At 48.4% G+C, this 25,552-nt stretch overlaps 2 protein-coding genes across 3 annotated transcripts in view; both read right to left on the bottom strand.

Moving 5' to 3' along the window:
• The window catches only part of SYN1 (synapsin I), a 52,389-nt gene extending 36,539 nt beyond the window's left edge, over positions 1-15,850 (bottom strand). For both annotated transcript variants that reach the window (XM_004713185.3, XM_004713184.2), the window contains exons 1-5: positions 15,352-15,850; positions 5,415-5,472; positions 5,222-5,313; positions 3,975-4,131; positions 3,709-3,798 (exon numbers count right to left, since the gene is read on the bottom strand). In XM_004713185.3, the coding sequence (XP_004713242.1) occupies positions 3,709-3,798; positions 3,975-4,131; positions 5,222-5,313; positions 5,415-5,472; positions 15,352-15,728 (774 nt within the window). In that variant the 5' untranslated portion in view covers positions 15,729-15,850. The remainder of the gene's footprint in view (positions 1-3,708; positions 3,799-3,974; positions 4,132-5,221; positions 5,314-5,414; positions 5,473-15,351) is intronic.
• A 3,172-nt stretch (positions 15,851-19,022) lies between these two features.
• LOC101642915 (complement factor properdin) overlaps positions 19,023-25,552 on the bottom strand; it is a 10,424-nt gene continuing 3,894 nt past the window's right edge. The window contains exons 4-10 of the mRNA XM_004713218.2: positions 23,778-23,953; positions 22,998-23,168; positions 22,678-22,869; positions 22,292-22,465; positions 21,869-22,060; positions 21,604-21,715; positions 19,023-19,256 (exon numbers count right to left, since the gene is read on the bottom strand). Of these exons, the coding sequence (XP_004713275.1) occupies positions 19,091-19,256; positions 21,604-21,715; positions 21,869-22,060; positions 22,292-22,465; positions 22,678-22,869; positions 22,998-23,168; positions 23,778-23,953 (1,183 nt within the window). The 3' untranslated portion in view covers positions 19,023-19,090. The remainder of the gene's footprint in view (positions 19,257-21,603; positions 21,716-21,868; positions 22,061-22,291; positions 22,466-22,677; positions 22,870-22,997; positions 23,169-23,777; positions 23,954-25,552) is intronic.

Raw genomic sequence — 25,552 nt, 5'->3', positions numbered from 1 at the left:
TTGGACTGGTGCTACATAATGGAGGTAAAGAAGAATATGTCTGGAATCCAGGAGATCCCATAGTCCTACCATGCCCTGTGATTAAAGTAAATGGTAAACTACAGCAACCCAATCCTGATAGGACATCTAATGAACTAGACCCCTCTGAAATGAAGGTCTGGGTCACTCCACCAGGCAAACAACCACAACCAGCTGAGATGCTGACCAAGGGCAAAGGTAATACAGAATGGGTAGTAGAAGAAGGTAGTTCTACCTATCAGTTAAGACCATGTGATCAATTGCAAAGGCGAGGTTTGTGATGGTCAGTTTATTGTCTTTATATGTGTTTATTGAATATCTTTCCTTTGTTCATGTATGATGTTAGGTGTAAGTGCAATGTCATTAATGTCTGGAAATTATATATGGTTAAAGAATTGTGTACAGGTGCCAAATTGGCAAGGGGTGGACTGTGATAGATAGGTTTATTGTGCCAACCTGGGCAATAGGATCATGAGGGATTAATAAGGTCGCAGTTTGATTGGAGGGCAAAGAGATAAATGGCTTGTCAAGTCCCACCCCTCTCCCCCTTGCTTTCTGGTGATCAGACCAGCGTGCTGCTGCTTTAGCTAGTTCTCTACCTCAACTTGTGAGCTACACTACCGGTGGGACACCCAACCCATGGATCGTGTCACTAGAGCTTGAGGTTCCTTTGAGACCTGCTTCACCACACTGCTGGTGCATGCATCGCTTGAGCTTGGGACTGTTGGATCCTGCTGTCTGGCGGACTGTTGATATGACCCGTGCTGCTGTTTGCTGCCTCTGGCTGGACTACCTGCATTGTTCTATGGAAGACTCAGCTGTTTGCTTCCTTGACCTTGGACCCAGCAGCCCTTGTGAGTTGAGGGACTTCCAGTATATTAACTGTTTCTTGGAAATGAGTTGAACTGAGCCCTCTGTACTGCTTGTGTTATATCCATTTATGCTGTATATATCTCTCTATCTCTATCTATCTAGTCATAACTGTCCTGGTCTTGTTTCTCTATAGAACATTGTCTAACATAAGAAGTAAGTGTAATTTTAACATTGGTGAAAACTTATAAAATTATCCATAAATTTCTATGACATTTACTAGTTATATAATTTGCATGTGTAACTAAAATCAAATTCATAACTGTAGTACTCATTATTTATATTAGTAATCATTAACTGAATATTTTTAATTATTTATAATGTCAGTTGGAATAATAATCATAATGATTTTCACTAACAGATATAATTCAAAACGTAACCCAAACTCATTGTCATCAAGCTAATTTCAACTCATAGTGACCCTAGAGAACAGAGTAGAGCTGCCTCAGAAGGTGTCCAAGCCTATAATCTTTAGAGAAGCAGATTGCCTCAAGTTTTTCCTGCAGAGTAGCTGATAGGTTTGGTTCAAACCACCACTTTTCAGTTAGCAGTCAAGCACTTAACCACTGCACCACCGGGGCTCTTAGTATTCTTAATTTGTTACCCTAGCAATAATTTTTTGCATCTATAATAATAGTTTGCAATGTTTGTATGAATAGTTTAATTTTGTGGTAATTGCAATTTAATTCACAACATAGGAACTCATTTTTCATATTGACAATCTTCATTTGTAACATTGGTAAAAAGTTGAAATGTTAGTTTTCATAATTAATGATATTATTAATGATAATACTATTTCTATAATTAAATATATTAAAAGCATAGGTGCTTAAAATTTTTAATAGGGCAAAATTTGCAATACCGATAATACTTTCTTATAAGAAATATAATCTCTAGAACACTAATAATGATTACTCAATTTTTATTAGGAGCTATAATTTAATTCCTAACATTGATACTTATAATGACATCAGTAACCATAATCTGTAGTACAGGTGATAATATTTTATGATAATACCAAAAAAACCCTTCACTTACATTGAGATGACTCATAGCAACTCGATGGGACAGAGTAGAATTGCCTCTGTGGGTTTCCAAGGCTTTAAATCTTTTTTTTTTTAAATCATTTTATTGGGGGCTCATACAACTCTTATCACAATCCATCCATCCATGCATCCATTGTGTCAAGCACATTTGTTGCCATCATCATTTTCAAAACATTTTCTTTCTATTTGGTATCAGCTCCTCATTTTCTTTCTCCCTCTCTCATGAACCATTGAAAATTTATAAATTATTATTATTTTTGCACATCTTACACTGACCGATGTCTCCCACTTCACCTGCTTTTCTGTTGTCCATCCCCCTGGGAGAGGATTATATAGAGATCATTGTGATTGGTTCCCCCTTTCTCCCTCCACCTTCCCCAACCCCTCCTGGTATCGCTACTCTCATTATTGGTCCTGAGGAGTTTATCTGTCCTGGATTCCCTGTGTTGCAAGCTGTTATCTGTACCAGTGTACATGCTCTGGTCTAGCCAGATTTGTAAGGTAGAATTGAGGTCATGATAGTGGGGAGGGGGGGAGCATTAAAGAACTAGAGGAAAGTTGTATGTTTCATTGGTGCTATATTGTACCCTGACTGGCTTGTGTCTTCCTTGTGACCCTTCTGTAAGGGGATGTCCAATTGTCTACAGATGGGCTTTGGGTCTCCACTCCATACTCCTCCTCATTCACATTCATAAGATTTTTCGTTCTGGGTCTTTGATGCCTGATACCTGATCCCATCAACACCTCATGATCACACAGGCTGGTGTGCTTCTTCCATGTGGACTTTGTTGCTTCTCAAGGCTTTAAATCTTTATGGAAGTGGAAAACCTTGTCTTTCTTTCATGGGGCAGCTAGTGGGTTTAAGCTGATGACCATGCAGTTAGTAGCCCAACTCGTAACCCAGTACACCATCAGGGCTTCTTTTTTTATGATAATATTAACCAGTACTTCCATTTCTATTTGTAAACATCATTTAATTTAGAACATCATGACTGATAGTGTTTTTAGCAATGGTATAAGGGAAGAGATGGATTGGCTCAGTGGGTGCAACGATGGGCTCACTCAAGCATGGGACAATGGTGAGGATGGCACAGGCTCGGGCAGTGACTCATTCTGTTGCGCCTAGGGTCACAACGGGTGGGAACTGAGTTGGAGGCACTTAACAACAACCATTTGAAATATTGATAACATTTCTATCAGGAGAAATATTTTATAATGTTAGGGAAAATATTCAAGTTGTCTATATAACGATATAATTTGATTCATTGTATTAAGCCAAGCCAACTACTATTGAGCTGATTCCAACACATAACAACTCTGAGTAGGGTTTCTGAGGCTATAGATCTTTATGTGAACAAAGAACCTCATCTTTTCCTCTGGAGCAGCTGGTAGGTTTAAATCACCGACCATGTGGTCGGCAGGTCAACGTTTAGCTTTCAGCACCATCGGAGCGCCTTTATTCAGTATATCAGTTCTGTCTGGATTCATTACATTAGTTTTGTTAATTTACATTTTAAATCATGTTTTCATTAAGACTGGCAAGAAAAGGTAATAGAAATAGCAGGAACAGACACATTTTATGATCAATGTTTAAATTCATACTGAAACCCATTAGTAAAATCATAGTATTGATAAACCCTATCACAGTGCCTTACTTACAGACGTGTATTGGCTGCATTCTCTGACATCATACCATGGATAACAAAACCACTAATAATATCACTGCAGTAGTCCTATTTTTCCCTCCTGCCCACTCGACTTTCCCCAGACTCACCATTTCTTTATGATTGGGATAGAAGGTCTGGTCGATTAGGGGGAATTCCTCTGTCCCCAGTTTCTTGTGCAGTCGAACCATCTGGGCAAACTGTGAGAGCCAGGAGAAATGGGTCAGCAAGTCCTTCACTTGCAGGGGGTCTCCAAGTTGGAACTTCTAGCCTCTTCTAAACTGCTTCTGCTCTCCAAAACCCACCGTGGTTTTATGTTCTCACATGCACACATGAGCTACTCCGCTCTCCCAGTAGCACCCTCCGCATCACTTACCACCCAGGGTTTGTCACAGAAGTTGTAGACGGAGTGCAAAGAGTTAACACTGGGGATGCCGGCATACTGCAGCCCAATGACCAAACTGCGGTAGTCTCCATTCCTGGCCATGCTGAAGGCATGCTGGCGGATCAGTACAAAGTCCGGCTTCAGAGACCTGGAGTGGCAGGGGCAGAAGTGTTGAGGGCCCCCCCCCCAGAAATTTCCCACCACCCTTGCAACAAGACAAAGTTTCTAAAGCTCCACAGTTCCCAGACATTTCCAAGTGCACATACTCACAAGCTGGTCCCTCTGCTTCCAGTATCCTTTCTATCCATCTCCATCCGGTGATTCCCTCAAATCCTCCCTACTTGCTCTTCTCCTCACCAAGGTCAGCGGTCGCAATCACTATTGCTCCTCCCCCCAATCCTCCGAGTGTGGCTGTCTCAGGGCTGCTACACTGGCTATTTGTTTCCTATTCCTGGGACATCTTCCTCCTGGGTATCTTCACCTCCATCAGACAGTCAATGTCCCTCAGGAGATTAGACCATCTTGTCCAAATTGAAGACCCTGTAACCACACAACAAGCCATACACCCCTTCTCTGTATTTTTTTTCCGTAAACAGTTTTATTGGCACATAGCATACAATTCGATAGTTCAATTAGAACAAGGAGAACTGTATGAGCATTACCATATCAATTTGACAAGAACATCCCCCTCGTAGAAAACCCCCTCATGGTTAAATCACCTGTAAAATGAATTGTGCAACCACAGTCCGTTCTAGTGCTCCCTTCCCCCTGCCGCCTTCATTTCCTACTCCTGAAATCCCCCTTCCCTCCTTACCACTCACTCCCACCCCTGCAGCCCCCATCAACCCCTGTCTCATGATTATCACTATGCATCCACTCCTCCTGTGGGTATTTTTCTTGTAGCACTTTTACACTATTGGATTTTTTGCCTGTTTGGTTCATTGCTAGGTCTTAAACACATAGAATAGTTCCTTGCGTGTAGTATAGGTGCTTAAAAAGGTGTGTGATGAAGGCAGAAGGCTAACAGCAGCCCCTGCCATACAGGAAATACTCAACCAATATTTGATTAATTAATAAATGAACACTGACTTGTGATCTGCTTGAGATTTCTTCAGAAAAAAAGGTCACCCTCTAAGCCTAAGTACTTGCTCACAGATGGATGGGTAGGGAGGCTCCCTCAGCTAGAAATGAGTCCTTATGTCTCTCCCATAACATCAGGATACCCTCTTAATACTCACCGTACGATCTTTACCCCATTCCGAAGAACTTCCATGTCTACCGAAAATCCACCATTGGCATGAGCCACAAGATTGAGATCAGAGAATTCAGCCTGTAAAGGGGAGGACAATGATGATTTGCCTACACCACATCAAAGGACACCATGTTTGCCTTCTGGGCAGTTGACCCCTTAGATCCACTGTCCCAACTAACCTGTTCTACTTTAATGTCAATTTCTCCATGGATCTTTTTTCCTTTGAAGTATTTCACCCTAGAGAGGAAAAGCAGAGCATATCTATCAATACTCACATCCCAGGAGGAAAGGCAAAGCCCAGGCTGATCCCTGGCTGCCCAATATTCCTGCTGCAGTACCTCCACAGAAACGGCAAAGAACTTTAAAACCATTGCAATGCTTGGGAAAATAAGTAGTGTTCTATAAACAGGAAAGCCTGCTGTAATTCGCATGAAGGTATGTCAATGTCAAGGGCTATTGAAAACTGTAAATTACTCCCTTAAATCACAGAGAGCAGGTTCTTTTCAAAGCAAGATCTGTTAGTCACATTGCTGCTGTAAATGTTGGAAAGCATCACAAAAGGAATGGTGCTTTGCAAACTGTCACATTTTTTGGAACTGCAGGAAGGCTTTTAATGCCAAAGAACTCTCTCTCTCTCTCTCTCTACACACACACACACACACACACACACACACACACACAAAGAGACTGTGCCTGTGTATGTGTATTTCAGCACCTGTGAATGTCTCCATGCCTGTGCCTGTTTGTGTGGCCTGAAGCATTTCTCTGTGGCCTGTTTTTTCCCAAGGGGGACTGCATTCTCTTTGTGTGCTTGGTTGTATGCTGGAAGGGACACAACAGCTGTGGGTGAAGAGTATTATCAGAAAAGGAGAAACCGACTGAGGGACACAGGTTGGAGAGTGGGGATCAGAGAGAGAATGCAGCTGAATATGAGAGGATGGCAGAGGAGAAAAGGGGCATAGCAGCAGCAGCAGGCACATCACAGACTGCTATGCCACTGGCCCTTGGCTCAGTCTACAGTTAGACTGGGTTTGGTGGCATCTTCCCCAAGGCCCAGGATTTCTTCTTGACAGTCCTCTTCACACAGAGAGCTTCATGTCCAATCAGGTTTCACATGGAAGGCCGATGAGGGAAAGAAACACTGCCAGAGTCTGACATGAACACAGGGGCTCCGACACATATGCACAGCATAAAGGGGCCCTAGCGACGTCACTGGGACACACACAATTCCAAATGTACTTTCTCTCTGTCCTCCACTGTCTCCTTCGCCCTCTCCCTCTCTTTCCCACACACAGCATCAAGGACACTGTCGCCTCACAAGTGTAAAAAGGATTTCTCTCAGACTCGCACGTTTCTCATCTGTAAAAGAATGACGCGTTCAGAGTATATCCCTGGTTTTCCCACGTTTTTTTGGTCCATTAATACTTGAGGTCGCCTATTCAGGGCCAATGAATCCATCCCACCGCTGCTAGTCATCTCATTGCTGTGTGCCCACTGGGACTTGGCCTTCGTGACAAGGAATCGCCTTGGTCAAGATTGCACTTACTTTCCGAGGGTGGCCCATGGCCTATAGAGGAAGACCCTCAATGAGACAGATTCACACAATGGCTGCAAAGTAGAGCTCAAATCCAACACCAATTGCAAGGATGGCACAGGATCTGGCAGTGTTTTGTTTTGCTGTCGTGATGAGTCAGAACTGATCCAGCAGCACCTAATCCCAACCGACCACATGGAGCGGTAAGAGGCCAGTCGTCCTGCCTCAGGGTGGGCTGACTCCGAAAGGCCCTAAAAGCTCAGCAGCTCATCCTTGAATGCAACCTCATGGTGGGTCAGCTCCTTCCTCTACCCACAGGTACTCCCCACGATCTCACCTGCATGTAAATCTCTGCCTCCAAAGATTTCCAGGGAACCCGAACCAAAACAGTAGGCAAGCGAGGTAAAACTACAGAGCAGATTCTAATGCAATTCTGGAGTTGGATCGCCCAGCGGTTGGCTGGCGATGAGGTCCCATCCCTGGTGGGAGGTGGAGCACGGGCACCTCTGGCATGCTGGAGCAATGCCAAGGGCTCTTCAGCAGTTCCAGGCTGTGACATGGCAGCCCTGCCACTTAGGCAATTCGATCTGGTCTATCTTGTGATACTGGAGGTGTTGGTAGTAGGAAAAGCCATGGTGTCGAATTTAAGAGAAGCCCAAGTAAGAGAATCACAACATAGTTCCCTGGAGTACTGTAGTAGTAGTAGTAGGGCTGTAATGGGATACCAGTGGAAAGGAAGGCACTGGTTGGTGAAATAGCTCTGGTATCAGGGAAATGGTAACCAGACTCGGTTGACTGTTGGCTAGGTGCCATTGACTAACTCAAGAATGGTATGATCTGCTCTTGGTGAATAATCATGAATTCAAGGGAAAAAAGGTAGAAACCAGAAAGCCTCCTTGGGCCACGTTTTAGAAAATTCTAAGCTCCTGCAGCTTGAGGCTAGGCTCAAGATGTAGTTGTAAATGTAGCAGAGTGTCAGAGAGAGTTCAGTGATCAGATCCTCTGCTGTGCTTAGGGCCTGATAAGAAAGAAGAGTACCCAGAGACTCGACTTGGGATGGGATATCTAGCAGATTCCATGAAAAATCTTGGCAACCAGGTTCAAATTATACCACCCTTGACTGGAGAGCTTTTAGGCTTGCAAAAGAAGGCGAGGAAGAACACAGCTAATATGTATTAGCAGGATCTGGGCAAGAATGCATGGGACTGGATTCTGAGGACAGTGGAGCCAGTGGTTAGCACATGAAGTTAGAGCACTCTCCCAGAATACAGAATCAGGAACCCTGACAAGGATCCCATCAGCAGATGCTATGACACTGCTACGATGATTCTGGAAAGCTTGGGGGGAAACAATGGCCAACGAGCAGGAATGCCAAAATGCCCATGGCAGACTGTGAAGGAGAGGCTAAAAGGACTCCGAGAATCAGAGATGGTGGAGCCGGTGCACTACTGACGTCCAGAGAACCAACCCACCAGCTGACTAGGCCCTATAGGAGGGCTCAGAAGACCTACCCAATGTAACCAGGCAATAAGGAATGGGCTGGTGAGAGCAGCATGAGCAGTGCTGAAAAACACAGTAGGGGTAATGTAATAAACGAATTCCCAGTCCAGGCCTTGCTCACAGTCGGTCCACTGGATCCATAGATCTACCCAGTAATGACTTCCCTCAGCTCACAAATGCATAATTGGAATGGGCATAATTTGTAGCTGCCAGAATTCCTTGGCCTGTGGTAAGACCTATTGTAGTGGGCTTCCAAACGGAAGTCTCCCTTCCTCTCCCAATCAAGACAGTAAACAGCACTATTGTGTCCTAGAGATGATGGTCGAAGTCAGTGGTAAATTAAAGATGTAGAGAGTGCAGAGGTGTTGGTCCCATCATCCCACCTTTGAACGAACCAGTCTAACCTCTGAGGAGACTGGATGGATCTTGAAGAGTGACCGTAGACTAGGGATAGCTCAACCAAGTAGTACCCTTAATGGTAGCCGCAGTACTGGACATGCTATTATTGCTAGGGTACATTAAGAAGCTCTCAGGTACAGGGCGCACAGCAATTTAATTGATGAATGCATTCTTTACAACCTGATTAGAAAAGAGGATCAGAACCAGTTCACACTTACACAGACTGACAACAACATTCCTTCATGGTTTTGCCACAGGGTTATGTTAACTCTCTAGCCCCGTGTCACAAAGGGACCTGGAGCATCACGAAATCACACAGAATGTCACACTGGACCATTATATTGGTCACATCATACTAACTGGGCAAGATGAGCAAGAGATGAACACATTGCCTTGGTAAAACACATGAGGGTGGGAGATGAGTTTTATAAGACTCAGGGAGCTGCCACGTTAGTAAAATTTGTAGGGAGCCAGTGGTCTAGGGCATACCAAGATAGCCCTTCCCAAGAATAAGGCAAATTATTGCATCTCACTCCTCCCACCATAAGGACACAAGCACAACACCCAATAGACCTAACCTGGAGGCAGCTATTCCAGACCTGGAAATACTGTTCTGACCCATATATCAGGTCACATGTAAGGCTTCCAGCTTGGGGTGGTGGTGGAGGGACAGAGCAGAGAAAGGCTCCGAGCTTAGTTTCAAGCATCCCTGCCACTTGGGTCACAGGATCTGGCAGAGTCGATGCTATTCACGGTGTCAGTAGTGGGAAAAGATGTAGGGTGGTGCTTATGAGATGCTCGGGTGGAAGGTTTTGAAGTTCTGGAGCAAGGCCCTGCCATCTGCAGCAGAGAATTATATGCCTTTTGATAAACAAATTCTGGTGCAGTACTGGTCCCTAGTAGAAACAGAATGTTTGATCATAAGACACCAAGCACTGTGCATCTAAAACTGTCCAGTATGGGCTGGGTCCTGCCACCTGCCACACAGGTGCAGCTACCAGGTTCAAGCTTACGTAGGACCAAGCAAGTTACATGAGCAGATAACCCAGATTCCCATGTATTCCACAACTGCTGTGCTAGTGCCTCTTCCTCAGCTGAGGGGATTCCTTGCAGCCAGCTGATGAAGGAGGGAAAACTCAGGCTTTGTTCACAAATGTGCTGACTTGGGGTGTGGGTGGAAGCCTAAAATGGATATTGATGCACGGCTGCCTCACGTGGAGTGACCTTGAAAGACAGTGGCAGAGCTCCCAATAGGCAGCGCTTTGAGTTGTACCTGGTCATCCACTTTGTGTGAAAAGAAAAGTAGGCCAAGATTAGAATATATATTCACTTATGAGCAGTGGTGAATGGCTTGGCTGGTTGGTCATAGGCCCGGAAGAAAACAATATTGGAAGAGTAGGACCAGGAGGTCTGGGAAAGAGAAGGATGATGGCCATGCAGGAGGAGGCAAAAGGTAGGGAGTGGAGCTCTTTGTATTGCATTTTAACAACCATCAGTGAGTCTCCACCATGGAAGTGGCACTAAGCAACCAAGTAGACAGAATGAATCAGTCCAATTATGTGAGCCAGCCTCTATAATCAGCCACCCCAGGGATAGCAGATGGGCAGATGAATGAAGTGGCAATAGCAGCAGAGATAGAGGCTATGTGTGCCGCCAATATGTCCAACCTATCAGCAACAGAAAGCAAAATTGAATCCTTGATATGGCACCATCTCTCAGAAAGACCAACTTGGTGACAAGCTGACTACCTTGGGCCCCTTGTACCCTCGGGAAGAGTAGTGATTCATTCTGACTGGACAACTCCATATATGGATTTGCTTTCCCTGACTCGGGACCTTAATCAAGGCTTACGGAGTGCTTGCTCCAGGAGCAGAGGGTCTGCATACACTGAATCAGACCATAGGTAATACATTACAGCAAAGGAGGTGCATAAGTGAGTCATGACCACAGGCTCCATTGATAATACCACATACCACACCAACCAGAAGCGTCCGGCCTGTCAGAGTCATGGAAAAAACGTGTTGAAACGGTTTAGTCCTTATCTTGGAGGCGCCACCATGAAAAAATAAAGCACCATCTCCCAAAACAGGGTAAACCCTGAATCAGTGGCCACTTGTTCCTAATATGTAGAATCCCTGGGTCTGGGAGCTCAGCAGTCATCAGAGGAGTCGCCAAGCTTACCATCGTCCTCAGGAATCCACTGTTAGAATGTGTTTCTTGTTGAGGAGCCCTGATGGCGTAGTGGGTTATGAGGTGGGCTCATAGCCGCAAGGCCAGCAGTTTAAACCCACCAGCTGCGCTGAGAAAGGTGAGAGTCTGCTCCCGTAAAGATTTGCCACCTTGGAAACCCACAGGAGCAGTTTCACTTGTCTTATAAGGTCACTATGAGTCAAAAGTGAGTAATTCCTAGGGTTTTTCAGGATCAAAGGTTCTGGTTCCCCAAGGGGGAACATTGCAAGCAACCCGTTACACCACCCACTATGGCTGATACCTGGGCAGTTCAGGTTTCTCCTGCCAAACTATATGAAGAAGAATCACTGTCTTGACAGGGCTACTTAACCTTGATCATCAAGAGAAGGTAGGGCTACTGTTACACAGTGGGAGCCAAGAGGAACATGTTTGGCAGGCACCCAGATGGTCCATCTCTGTGTATATATTACTTGTTCAAAATGGAATGGTAAATGGACTAGTGTGGCAGTCACAGACTGAGAATGGCACAGTGATCAGCGCGTCAGACCCCTCCCTCAAGGATGAGGGTACAGATTATCATACAGATAAGCCTCTGAGACCAACAAGGATGCTACCTGAAAGTGAAGGGAATCTAGAATGTGCAGGAGAGGAACTAAACAGTCTATATTTATGGCCCTGAAACCAACAGCAGCAGCAGAGGCTCTAATTTATCCCACGAGACTTGCTCTTTGATGTTTCCCCCAGAAAACAAGAGCAAGAAGAATCGTGGTAAAGCTGTTCCCAGATGCTGTGGACTTACTGTAAGAAGCTAGTGGATTTGAGCAATAGAAGCATTGAACTGTGTGCTCCACTCAGATCCTAATTTCCCTATCTTCTTCATGCCTTCATATCCATCCCCCAGTTTCTGGGAATATTTGTTGCTGAAGGTTCACTGTTCTGTTCAGACTGAAGATTGTCTTCGGCAGGAATTTGGAATATGCCTCACCCAAAAGGATGCCTCCTCCCCGGAGAGAGTTTATAGCCAATGCTTGACTGATGCAGGGCCACAAAAGCCTGGCCAACCCACCTCCCTTGGGAGGAATCAGAATCGTGATGCTTGATGGGAGAGGCCTCAGACTGGACCTCACTCCCTTATAGAGTTTGCACAACCCTTCCTTTACTCCAGGCTGAGATTCTTCAAGCTTTCATGGTTCTTAGTGTCTGCACAGTGGTGATGCAGTGGTCTCTGTTGTCCACACTAGTGGTCTAGAGTACATCGACTCTCTCCCTTTGCCCAATTCATGCACAGGAGGCATTAGGTAAACATGAGTTAGACTGGCTACAAGAAAAAACCGAAGGTGCTGCTAGGATAAAGGGAGGCTTATGGGATGCAAAAGGGGAAGGAAAAGATGTTTCGCTGAAGCCAACAGGCGTCCAATAAATAAATATTTGTTGAACAAATAAGACGGGGAAAAAAGAGAAAACACTGAAGGTGCAGTGATGGGAAATGAACAGCGACTCAGCAGTATTTAGTAGAGGGTTAACAAGTCCCTGCTGGGATGAAGGAAGCAGAAGCAATCCATCCTATCTGCCTGCAAGGGGAGAGTGGAGAGACGTCTAAGGTAGGGGGGTTATCACTAAACAGCAGGAATCTCATTAAGATTTGCAGGCTTCAACGGAGCAAATTTAACCAGAAAGATGGCACCTGTGTGAGTGGGTGTTGGTGAAGAAATTATAGCAGTGTGCCAATACTGTATAGGTTGATGGAAAAAAAAAAGTGGAGGAGTCTACTGACGGCGTTGGAATGCGGTTCTTTGGACAGCACACAGTTTACCGTGCAGGGGATGCTGACGATGCTCAGGATGCTCCTGGCGACCCGTGTGTGTCAGAGTAGAACTGTGCACCATAAGGGTTTTAATGGTTGGCTTTCCCCAAGCCTGTCTCCAGGCCTTTCTTCTAAGAAGCCTCGGGGTTGACTTGAATTACCGATTTCTTTTCAGTTAATAGTCGAGCATATACCACCCAGGGACTCCTGAACAGTATAAATAGGAGATTAATAAAATGCTTTCTGTATTAATTGGGGAAAAAGGAAGTTGGGAAGATGGCTACCGAATGGGAGAGGGGCCTACCCAGAATACAGTAGGTGCACATTATGAGGTTTGGAGATGGAAATGCTGTTGAAGGGGGATATTATGGTATTTATGGGTATATTATGGACATGATGGGTATAAGAGGTAGAGGAGGAGAAGCATTGAGGTTCTTAGTATACAATAAGAGCTCAATAATGATTTTGGTGTTGAATAAAGGAAATGGTATAGGGAAGTCAGATGGTGGTTGAGATTAGAAGGAAGAATAGCTACAGGAGGGTTTTTCCTAATATATGTGTGTGTGTGTGCCCACATGCTTACCAAATGCTTTCCACACCCTTATGCACAGAAAATATAAAATAAATAACCTGTAGAATGAATAAGCAGCTTTGAATGGGGGGGGGGGATGCTGGGTAAGGGCTCATGGGAGTAGAGGTGAACTACCCAATAAACAGCTGGTATTCAGTAAATTTAGGTTGCAGTTAATCCTTAGAGAGGATCACTTGAGGCAGGGCAGGAATTTCTACAGATATGGAAAGAGGAAGATGAGGATGACTCATTTAGAAGGTGTTTTCATAGATGAAAAACCCTATGGGGCATGGATTCAAGATTGAGAGAGGGAGGTCCTGGGCAGTGCTAAAGGGAATCATTTGGGCTCTGAATTGATCAAAGGCAGGGAGGGAATCTGGGAAGAGATTTTACGATTGGGGCAGGTTCTCCTAGGGGCAATAAAAGGGAATGCATTCCCAATCTACACCAGACACTGCAATGGTGCCCACTGGATTCCCTGGCAGAAAAGGATTGTGTGAAGGAGGTGCGAACATAGGGCACACAGAAACCACACTCTGTAAAAGCTCATAAGAGCCACAGGAGAAAATGCCTTTGGGGAAACATGTTTGAATGGAGCACATAGCAGACGATGAATAAATGTTCACTGGATCCATTAAAAGAAAAGGCCTTTGGGGAATGGGGGGTAGGGATTGATCATACAATCATTTAATGAGTGCTCACTGGATCCATTGGAGGAAATGCCCTTGGGAAAGGGGAATGGGGATGCAGAAACTTGATCTATGTCAGCTTGACTCTCCATCCATGGGAGGGAGGGAGGGTTTTTGTGGAGAAGGTGAACAGCAGGTACTTCATAAATGCTTATGGAGCAATTACATGATAAGCCCTTTAGGAAGAAGGATTGAAATGGGATACACAGCAAGTGTTAGCTATCTGATCAGGGGGTTAATGAGAGAGGCAACAGCCTTTGTGGAAAGCGTTGAAAGGTTGTGTCATGCAGAAAGTACTCAGTACATGCAGGTTGCATTCATTGGAGGACAAGGCATTGGGGAAAGGGCTTAGGGATGGGGTAGACAGCAGGCACTCAATAAATGCTTGCTAAAGATATTGGAGGAAAGAGCCTTTAGGGAAGGTTCACACAGTAAGCAGGTGATAAATGCTAGAGGAAAGGTCTTTGAAGAAGTAGCTTGTGGACAGGGAATGAAGGGGATACTCAACAAATGCCTTCTACCTCCACTACAGGAAAAGGTCTTTGGGGGTAGAGTCTGCAGATGCGTCATACCCTGAAGGTTCCAAATTCTCAGGGAACTAATTGGAGGAAAAGAATTAGCTTGGGTTTGGAGATAGGGTATACAGAAGGCACATAATAAATGCTTCCTAAATCCATTGGAGGAATGGGCCCTTGGAGAGGAAGCTTGGGGTTGGGGCACACAGAAAGCATTCAATAAAGGCTTCCAGAGGTCATTAAAAGCAAAGCTTTAAGCGAGAATCTGGAGTGGAATACACAGCAGGCACTCAATCAGTGTGCAATGAATAGTTTAAAAGGTCTTTGAAAAGGGGCTGCAGGGTAAGACACATCGCACAAACAGGATACAGTGCTCACAAGATCCATTAGAGAGAAGGCCTTAGGGCAATGATTGTGGGAGACAGGCCACATAGCAAGCTCTCCATAAATATCTTTTTAAAATTAATTGAAGCCAAAGGTCTTGGGGAAGGCTTCTCAATGAGGCACGCGTCAGAAACTTAATAAATGCTCATAAGATCCACTTGATGACAAGACCTTTGAGGACGAGGGCGAGGGCAGGAGCGGGGGGCAGGGGCAGGGCACCGCACATATTAAGCTCTCAAATGCTCACAGGAGGGATTGAAGTCAAACGCTTTTAGGGAGGGGGATTGGGGAGAAGGATTAGGGAACAGGTACACAGCAGGTGCTGGATAACTGCTCCCTGGATCTGTCAAGAAGGCCTTTGGGAGGGGCTAGGGTGGGGCACACAGGAAGAGTCCAGCGTAATATTTAAAGGCAAAGGCTCTGGGGGAGGGGGACGGGTGCTGGGCACCCAAACGGTGCTTGGTAATTGCTCGAGACAGGACGATCTGGGGACCCACGTCTGCGGGGAGAAGTCCGCAGCAGTGGCTTACCAGTCGGTGTGCGGCTCATCGATGACCAGCAGCACCCTGGCGGCGGCGCCCCCGCGGCCTGCGCTCCCGGAGCCACCGCCCACCTGCTCGCTGAAGGTGGCGGCGGCCGCAGCTGTGGTTTGCTTGACCGCGTTGGACAGCGAGGAGAAGAAGCCACCGCCCCCCGAGGACCCGGGGCTAGGGGCAGCTGGAGAGGCCACAGGGGCGGCCGAGGAAGCCCTCTCGGCAGTGGCAGTTGCGGGAACGGGCGTGACCCCGGGGCTGGAGGCAGCGGGCGGCGGCGGGGGCGGCTGCGGGCGCTGCAGGTCTGTCATGTACCCATTTGGCAGATTGGCCATGAAGTTGCTGTCCGACAGGCGGCGCCGCAGGTAGTTCATGGCTGCGGCGCTGGGCAGGGGGTCCTGGGGGCAGTCTGACCAGGAGCCGCGGGGGCGGACCGCGCGGGGCCCAGGAGCACAGCTGCGCTCTCAGGCACGATGCGACTCCTCCGCTGCCCGCCGCAGACTGAGGCAGCGCTGAGTCGCCGCCGCCGCAGCGCGTTTGGTCGCGCCCGTGACTCCCTATCTCGCGCGCCGAGTGGTGCAGTCCGGCTGGACCGACGGCGGTGCGGACGCGACCAAAGTGGCCATGAAGGGGGGTTTGCTGAGGAACGGTGAGTGACGTCAGTGCGCCTTCGGTGCTAGGGCCGCGGTGGAGCGCGCCGACAGGCGGGGGCGAAGGCGCTGTCCGCGGTACTGAAGGCAGCAGTGCGCACGCGTAGCGCCGCATCCTGTTTCCCCTCCCCCCCCTTGCGATTGGGGATGCGCAATTTGAGTGGGGGTAGGGTGGGTGTTTTTTTCCGGGAGGATCGTGACCGGTGGTCAGGCGGGTCCCCCACCTCGCCTCATCCTGGTTCTCACACCAACTTGGTCACGTAGGACCCTCAGGTGCAGACAGTCACTCGGTTTCCAGTGTTGATATTCACTGCAGAAGGCATTTGGGGGAGGGGGTGGAAGGCACGTCAGAGACACAAAAAGTGAGTAACTCCTTCACAGTGAGATGTGGGGTCATGTACACAGTGCCCTGCGGGGAGATCAGTCTCCTCCATCCTCACAGGCTCAGCCAGGCAGAGATCAGATCGGTGCAGGGGCGGCGTAGACAGCATCAGACGTGCGGAGGTGGACACTTGGGCGGGGTATGCACTCTTGCTGTGCATGAAGACGGCTCTGGAGGTACACAGGGAATAACACACACGTGGAGATACACACCCATACAGAAGTAAGGCAATACATGGGGGCATGCACAGAGAACACACCCAGATTCATGCATATGCACAGGCAAACCAACCCAGGGTAACAGATACAGGCGCGTGCTGCACACACACACACCCCAGAAACTCAAGGAAATTCACATGAGCATGCAAACCCAGATATACACCCACTCGCAGAAGAACAGTCACAGCCACAGATCTGTAGCAGGGACGGATGCTCTGTAGCTCTAGTCCTGATGCTGATCTGTCTGTCCCCTTCATCCTTCCTAGACCTAGGCAAAGACCATGCTAACCATCAAATGTGGCCCCCCATGGTCATCTCACCGTGAACTCCAGAACTCCCACAGAGAGGCACATCAAGCCTAGAGTATGCACATAGTCGGTACCATGTAATATTTGCCAAATGAGCAAATGACCTTTTTAGTCAGGGCTGAGGTGAGCTGTGGAAACCATCCTGTTAACTATTATAATGGACCCTGATTACAATGAAAGTACAACTCGGTTTCAAAAAATAGTTTATTGACATTTGTACCCAACACTGAACCCTGCCGTTTGCATTCATTGTTTCAGTCAACCCTCACCACAATCCTCTGGAGTGGGTAAGCTAATTTCCATTTTGCAGATGAGGGAAACTGAGAGTTCAAATGTTTCCAAAAGACCCTATTCACTTTGTGATTCATACAGTTGTGTGAAGAACGTGCTAGGAAGTGGGACTAGCTGGTGCCTGTCTAATTGGAATAAAGTAATGATGGTAGGACATGAGGTCAGAGATGAACAAGGACCACATGTAGTGTGACCTCCTGGACCATAATGAGCAATGATGGTGGTAGAAGATACAGTGAGATGTCAGTAGATTTTAGATTTTTTTCACCTGCAGGATTTTGAGAGACATTATCCACTTGTTCAATTTAAACAAGGCAATGATAGTGTGGGGTCTGGAGGCAGGGTATCTGGGTTCAAATCAGACCTCTACTATATCCTTGGGAAAGCGACAGTTTCCTCATCTATTAAAAAATGGGTGATCACCTGACTCTCCTCCAAGGAGAGGCAGGGGCATTCTCTTTGCCTCTGCCTATGTGGGGGGAAGGGAGGCCCCTTTCCTCCCTTTCGATGGCCACCTTTGCTCACAGTGTCCCTGAAACATTCCATACCTAGCCCACCCCACCCAGACTCCACGTCTCTTCCCCTAGGCTGCCACAGTCCCCGCTGTCAAGCACTGCCCAACCATCCTCCACATCCCTCCTCCATTTGAACCAGCTCTAGTCCCACCTCCAGGGCTTTCACTTGGCCATTCCTTCCCCTTGTCTCTAGGGTGTCCTCTCTGGCATTCCTCGTGCTCGCACTCCCCAGATGGGGAACTCCCATACATTTAGGCATTTTCCAATACCCTGAAATACGTGTTCCCAAGGTGTTTGTGTTGTGTGGCTTTTTCCTCAGTAACAGAGGCAAACAAACTATTTTGGCACCATGGTGCCTCAGCGGACAGCAGCAACTGTTGGCCTGCAGGCCTCCCTGGCTCCTCTGGGTCCAAACTCCTCAAGAATCTGTCTTGACTATGCCTCTTCCCAGGGGATCCATTTCCAGTACTCACGGCCCGCAGGCCCATCTACCTTTCCAGGTTAATATTCCATAGATTGTTCTGCAGAGGAGGGAAGGTGCTTCCCAGGTATGTCCCAACTCCTTGAGGCAGAGGTGAGACAACTCTGCACTGCCTTCATCTTCTTCAGCAAGAATGGCCTACAGAGGGGACTTAGAGCTATTAAGTGCTGAATAAATGAACAAACGCCTAGCGATTGTCTTTGGGCTTGCTTGGGGGCGCTCCTCCAGGCAGATGCTGACTCAACCTTCCCTTTGCTCCCTCTCCAGCTCAGAGTACATCATAAACACTTCCTGGGTCCGCCTCCCTATCCTCACCCCCACTCCTGTTATACAAAGCTAGTTGCTGCTGCTAATGGTGGCACTGAAGCTGGGCTGCTGTTGGGGGTGGGTGGGTGCAGGTGCTCCAGCAGTGGGGAATGAACCTCAGCCATCCTTGAGCTACTGATATTTCAGGCTGGACTGGCTCAGAATTGGCCAGCCCAGACTCCAGTGGGTGGCAACCTAGGGTTTGCTTCAGGAGGTGGGGAGACAGCAACTAAAGAACACATCAGACAATCAGAAAGTGCCTGCCTGGTCGAGCAACCAATCAGAAAGCTCCTATCTCGGAGCTCTGCAGAGGGACGTGCTGGATGGCCTGGGGCATTGGGGCGCAGACATTGGGCAGCAGCAATAGTCAAGCAGGGCTGGACACTTGCTTTTGCTCCTGCCAAACTGCAGCTCTGTCAGAAAATCCTGTTTTTCACAAGCCACCACGATTTTGCCCTGAAAGGTGCTAATGCCCCACTCCTGAGGAAGGGGGTGGGAAGTATTTTCCTCCTTCAAGGAAGAGCCCAAAGTGCCTGGTTTATTGAAGTCTGGGAGGGCAAGGGGTCCGAGATGAAGGGAGAGGTGTTAAGGTTTCCTGTCCTTAGGGTCTTGGCAGGCAGGTGCGTGTAGACATGGCTTCTTCTCCTCCACCACCAGTTTCTGCCCCTGCAGCTCCTCACACTTCGGCCACATTGTCCCCCAGAAGGTCACATTCTTCATGCCTTGCCCTTCCACGATGGAAAAAGTGGGCCTGGGGTATTGGGGGAGGAGAGACAGATGAGAGAAGGTAAGGCAAGGTAAACATGCATTCAACAAACTCTTTTTAAAAATTTTATTTATTTTTTAATCGTTTTATTAGGGGCTCATACAACTCATCACAATCCATACATACATCAATTGTGCAAATCATATTTGTACATTCATGCCCTCATTATTCTCAAAACATTTGCTCTCCACTTAAGCCCCTGGTATCAGGTCCTCTTTTTTCCCCCTCGCTCCCGGCTCCTCCCGCCCTCATGAGCCCTTGATAATTTATAAATTATTATTTTGTCATATCTTGCCCTGTCCGACGACTCCCTTCACCTACTTTTCTGTTGTCCGTCCCCCAGGGAAGAGGTCACATGTAGATCCTTGTAATTGGTTCCCCCTTTCCAACCCCCTCTCCCTCTACACTCCAGTATCACCACTCACGCCACTGGTCCTGAAAGGATCCTGGTGGGGACTGAGCATGATAGCAGGACAGGAGGAAAGTCAAGGGAAATAGAGCAAAGAGCTGGGAGGCAAAGGGCATTTACAGAGGTCTAGATAAAGACATGGACATATGCAAATATATTTATATATGAGGATGGGGAAATAGAGCTATGTGCCTGTATTTATAGGGTTAGTATTAAGGTAGCAGAAGGACACTGGGCCTCCACTCAAGTACTCCCTCAATGCAAGAATACTTTCTTCTATTAAATTGGCATTCTATGATGCTCACCTTCCGACACAACCGCTGAAGACAAAGCGGGTGAATAAGCAAATGTGGGGAAGGAAGCTGATGGTGCCCGGCTATCAAAAGATAAAGCGTCTGGGGTCTTGAAGGCTCAACAAACTCTGGTTGAGTTTGTTGTGTGCCTAAGACTACATTTTCAGCTGTGAAATTTTAGGCTATTTATCCTGTCTGTGGCTCAGTGGTATTCCCATGTCTCATCAGCAAAATGGAAATAACAGCAGTACCACCAACATCATCAGGCTGGGTAAAGTGCTCGGGGCAGTGTCTGGCACACAGTGAGTATTCAATAAACGCCAGTCATTAGTACTTGCTGACTTGCTGTCGCTTACCTCCCAAACCTTTGATATTTCTCCTACTGCTCCCTGGGGGAAATAAGACAAACTAAATGCCTTGTCCTGGCATTCAAGGTCTTGTTAGGACCCAAAGACTGGGCCCTGACCTTGATCTCTACCTCTCCTTCACTTTATCCAAACTCATTCTCATATCTAGACGGGTCCTTGCCTGGGTTCTTTCTCCCAGATGGCAGGTCCTCCATTCATTTCTACCCTCATTCTCTCAATCAATCCTTTCCCCATTCATTCCTTCACTCGATCAAATCCTTTATGTCTCTATCTATGCAACACCCACAACTCATCCACCCACTCAAAACTCACTGGTATCAAGTCAATGCTGACTCATGGTGATCCAGTAGGACAGGGGCGAACTACCCCTGTGGGTTTTGGGGACTGTACCTGTTTACGGGAATAGAAAGCCCCATCTTTCTCCCTTGCAGCAGCTGGTGGCTTCTAATCGCAGACTTTGTGGATCGCAGCTCAATTCATAACCACTACACCACCAGGGCTCCCAACTCATCTACATCCCACAGCCAGGTTCCTGCCTTCCAGGCGGCGGAGCGCCCACAAGTTGGCAACAGTGCACTTAATCTAGTCGCTTGATGTATGCAGAAATAAGGGAGAAATGAAGGACTTGAGTGTTTTGATCCTCTCAGACACCTGGGCCACTCTGGTCACCGGGAAGCACTTCAGGTGAGGGACCCCCTGTGTCCAGAGCTATACTCACACAGCATCGGTGCTGGGAATATCGTTGTTGACTCTGACCTGCTGGAGGAGGCCCAATCAGCTCCCTGGAGCCAGGTTGGGGTAACAGTCTCTTTCCCACACATCAGCTGCTTTTCAGATGCAATTTGTCAGGACATGACCCGCCTGGGATCCCTTTGGTGGGGTGTTGTTCCCCACAGGATCTGGTAGTGTGTGTGTGTAAATCAAAGGCCGGGTAGCTGAGAGAGAACAGGAAATGCACACACGCAGGACCTCAGGAACGGTAGAAAGGCTGCATGTCTGACTGAGTGACTGAGGGAGACAGAGATGACTTACTCTTCCCCTGGATCTTTTCCTCTTCATTTTCTTTGGCTTCTGCCCCCTCCCTGCAGCTGGAAGATGGCATCCGCCAAGACAATGTGTGTGTGTGTGTATGTGTGTGTGTGTGTGTGCGCGCGCACGCGCGCGCACGCGCGCGTGTGGCAGGGGAGGGGGCAGCTGATAACCCTGCCCTGACTGCTGACATATCCCAGCCCCCTCCTTGCCACACTCTGCGCCCCACTCACGAGAACTTGGGGAGAGGAGCTATGCAGCGGCGCTGGCGGGCACGGGTGGGATTGGGTCCACAAGGAGGGGTGCACAGGCCCCAAGCACTCCACTCTGACCACGAGCCGTCCCCTGGAATGAAGGGAGATGGGCACACCTTTAGAGTTGGGGGTTTAGGTGAGAGGAGAGGCTGCAGGGTCATGGAGTTCCAGTCAGAGATTTGGAGAGCCCCTGTCCCTGCGGACACTGCCCAGCCCATACAGCACTGTCTGTGGAGGCACTCACAGCGGCAGCGATGGATGTTGTAGCAGTGCCGGATCTCCTGCTGCTTCCCAGCACACCGCTGACCATTAAACTTGCGGCCCTTGCAATCTCTCGAGCGTGTCTGCTGGCCTGGGATTTCCTCGCAGTTGGGAATTCTCACATTCCCACGGCCGCAGGTGCTCCACTCTCCCCAGGGCTCCCACTCGCCATCCACTGCAGAGGTAAGGACAACAGGGAGGGCTCAACCACAACAGGGAGCCAGGCAGGAAATGTGGAGCAAGGAATGAGGGCTGGGGGAAGGGGGTGGGTGGGTGTGTGTGTGTGTTCCAATGAGGGAATAAAGCCAGGAGTGGAAGAACTAGAGAGGAACAAGGGAGCAGCAGCAGGAACCAGAGAGGCGCAGCGGGGCTTAAGCGTGGGACTTGTTCGTCCTAAGATGCTGACCAGGGCAGGGCACGGCCCTGTTGCAGATGTGGGTCCGCGTGGATTCACCAGCACAGACAGCACCTCCATGCTGGGGCGGGGGTTGGTTACAGGCCCGATTCTCTCGAGTCTGGCCAAGGCCGCAGGTCACCGGGCAGGGGCTAATGGAACTCCATGGCCCCCAGCCTCCAGCCACTGTTGGGGGAGTGGGGGAAAGAGTGAGGAGGAAAGGTACCTCAAACCGCCAGCCCACCCTCAAACCCTGGCCTCTCAAGGTCCGAATGGTCCCAAGTGAGGAGCTCCAGGGTCACAGCATCTGAGACAGTCAGCCTTGGAAGTGGCAGAGTATCTCTGCCTTAAATCAAGGCACCCATTGGCAAAGTATCAAAGGCAGCATGCCTACATACCTGGACAGGGTGGCAGGCCGGTACAGGCGCGTTTCTCATAGGCTAGGCCTGGGCAAGGCTTCCCTGGAGGCTTCGTGGAAGGCTCAGGCGAGGAACAAGTGCGGCTTCGTGTCTCCAAAGGCATATGAGCTTTACCTTGGCAGGAGCCTGGACAGGGACCCCAGGAGCCCCAGGAGGCCCACGCTCCATGTGCTGTGATGGGTGGGGGTAGCAAATGCCAAATGTGGTCATAAGTGTTAAAGCCTGCCCATCCTGGGTGCTGTAACCCCACTGACCTACCCTGGGTGGCCCCTCAGTGCCCTGTAGTTGCCCCTACTTACTTGGGCAGACCTGTTGGGTGTCACAAGGCTCTGATTCACGTGCTTCTCCTGGACATTGGCCCCCACACTTGGGGGCAGGAGAATCACAAGCTCGTTGGCGGGTCCGGATCCCTTTGGAGCAGGTGACAGAGCAGGGCCCCCAGGGCCCCCAATCAGACCAGCCACCCATCTCTGTAGGGGACAAAAGAGAGAGGGAGGGCAGGATCGGGCTGGGGGAGTCATTCAGGGCATCTCACTTCACCAGTGCCCCACATATGGTCTGCAGCTAATGTCATCTCCACATCCTCTGCCCCGACATGCGGCCCAACCTCACTGACAACTGAAGTAGCCTTTGCACTGGACCCCCTGCTTCCGCTTATCACTTACAGTCTGGTCCCCTCACAAAAGTGAGACAGAGTCCATCACAACTCAAATCAGATGGCAGCCCTCCTCTGTCCACAACTCTTCCACTCTCACTGCCCTCAAGTCCATGCCAACTCCCAGAGACCCCCTAGGACAGGGCAGAACTGCCCCCGTGAATTTCTGAGACTGTAACTTTACAGGAGTAGAAAGTCCTGTCAGAGGAAAAGCCAAAGTCCTCACTGTGGCCCTGAGGTCCTGCATCCTCAGACCCCTGGGATGTCTCGGACCTCACCTCCTATCAGTACCCCCAGCCCCCCTCTGTTCCTCCATGTTCTCCTCCTTACCGCTCCTCACAAGCATCCAGCACAACTCCATTCTCCAGATTCTACGTGAGGAACAGGGAACGCACGCTCCCCCCACCTTGCCGACCCTACTCACCAGGACAGCACAGATGGTCCTCACAGGCCTGAAGCTGCCACTCAAGCATCCCAGGTCCTACCTGCTCCGAGCACTGCCTGTCCCGGCCAACACAGCGTCGGTGCCGCAGCTGGGAGCCCTCAGAGCAGCTCCTTGAGCAGGGGCTCCACCCAGACCACGGTGACCATCGTGCATACCTGTCGGAGAAGAGCACACATGTCCCATCTTGGTGGGAGCTGGTGCAGACGATGGCAAGGGCAGCCTCTGAGATTTCAGTGTGGGTAGGCACAGGTGGGGTGTGTATGGAGAAGAACAGCAGCTTCTTAGGGCCATGGGGGCATTGTATAGGAAGAGGTGGGCATAGAATATGTGATTAATAAATGTAATTTATATTTATCATCCGGGAACTACGTGGAAATATAGGAATCTATGCACTCTTAGAAATCCCTAAGGACAGTGACAAGCATGCAGTAAGCAGATATAAGGCCTCTCACTTACTGCCATTGAGTTGATGCTGAATGGCCCCCATGAGTTTCTGAAGCTGTAAATGGTTACGGGAGTCAAAAGGCCCGTATGTCTCCCTCAGAGTGGCTGGTGGTTTCCAACTGCCGACCTTGCAGTTAGCAGCCCAACGTGTAACCACGACACCACTAGGGTCCTACTGTAAGGCCTGGGCATCCGTAACTGCAGTCAGAAACCCCCCAAGCCACCATCCTGCATAGTGGCAGGCAAACCGTAAGTACTTAATAAACAGGAGTTATCATTCTGATTAGAAACTAAAAAAATCCTTCAGAAATACCTCAGATCTCCCCACAACTACACACTGTTCAGCACTGTCTAGGCCAGGGGTTCTCCACCTTCCTCATGCTGCGACCCTTTCATACAGTTCCTCATGTGCTGGTGACCCCCCTCCCCCCAACCATAATATTATTTTCGTTCTTACTTCATCACTGTTATAAATTTTGTTACTGCTGTGAATTCGGCGACCCCTGTGAAAGGGTTGTTCGACCCCCAAAGGGGTCATGACCCACAGGTTGAGAATCGCTGGTCTATGCTATTAACACTAAAGAAGATGGGAAAGTTACGAATCACTGCTACAAAATCATAGAAACCTTTATTACATAAAAATATCAACATGTGAAGTTCTTGTTTCTCCATGTCCCCTCCACCCAGGTCCAGACATTTCTGAAGGTGGCATTTCCATCTAACTCTTCCCCAAAGAAGACTATGCCTGTCAATTTCCACCCCATTGAAATGGCAGTTTAGGGATCCATGAGGCACTCAAATACTGCTCCTTTGAAATGTTGAGTTTGGGGAACAAAAAGAAGTCTGAAGGGGCAAGATTAGGACTGTCGGAGGGATGGGGCAAAGCTTTCCAGGGAAATTCTGAGGACGGCCCTTCAGACCCTCAAAAAATAAGCAGGCATATATATATATATGGTCATGATGGCGAAAATAATTCCTTGGTGTGACTTCGTTGGCTTTTTTTCACACCAATGCAGTTTTCCATTTTCATTTTTTTTGCAGTTTTCCATTTTCTGAAAACTTCTTCCAACTAAGCCCCTGTGATTTCCCCCTGTCCTTTGAGAAAAATGTCAAGATTAACTCTTCGGACAACCCCCCCCCCCCACCAACCAGTTGCCATCCACCACATAACCTATAACCCATCCCTGTGTGGAGCATTGTGCTAGGTGGTTTACATCCCCACCAACCAGGGCTCTGTCCTTATTCTCAGATGTGTCAATTTAAAAGGCAACTATGTGACGAGCTTTGTCTTTTCACGAACAAGTTTGGCT

Source organism: Echinops telfairi, unplaced genomic scaffold, assembly GCF_000313985.2.
Source record: "Echinops telfairi isolate 266 unplaced genomic scaffold, ASM31398v2 ScPeMD7_19;HRSCAF=73, whole genome shotgun sequence".
Taxonomy (NCBI): domain Eukaryota; kingdom Metazoa; phylum Chordata; class Mammalia; order Afrosoricida; family Tenrecidae; genus Echinops; species Echinops telfairi.
The sequence above is the reverse complement of the archived record's forward strand: the minus strand, read 5'-3'. Positions and strand labels throughout refer to the sequence as shown.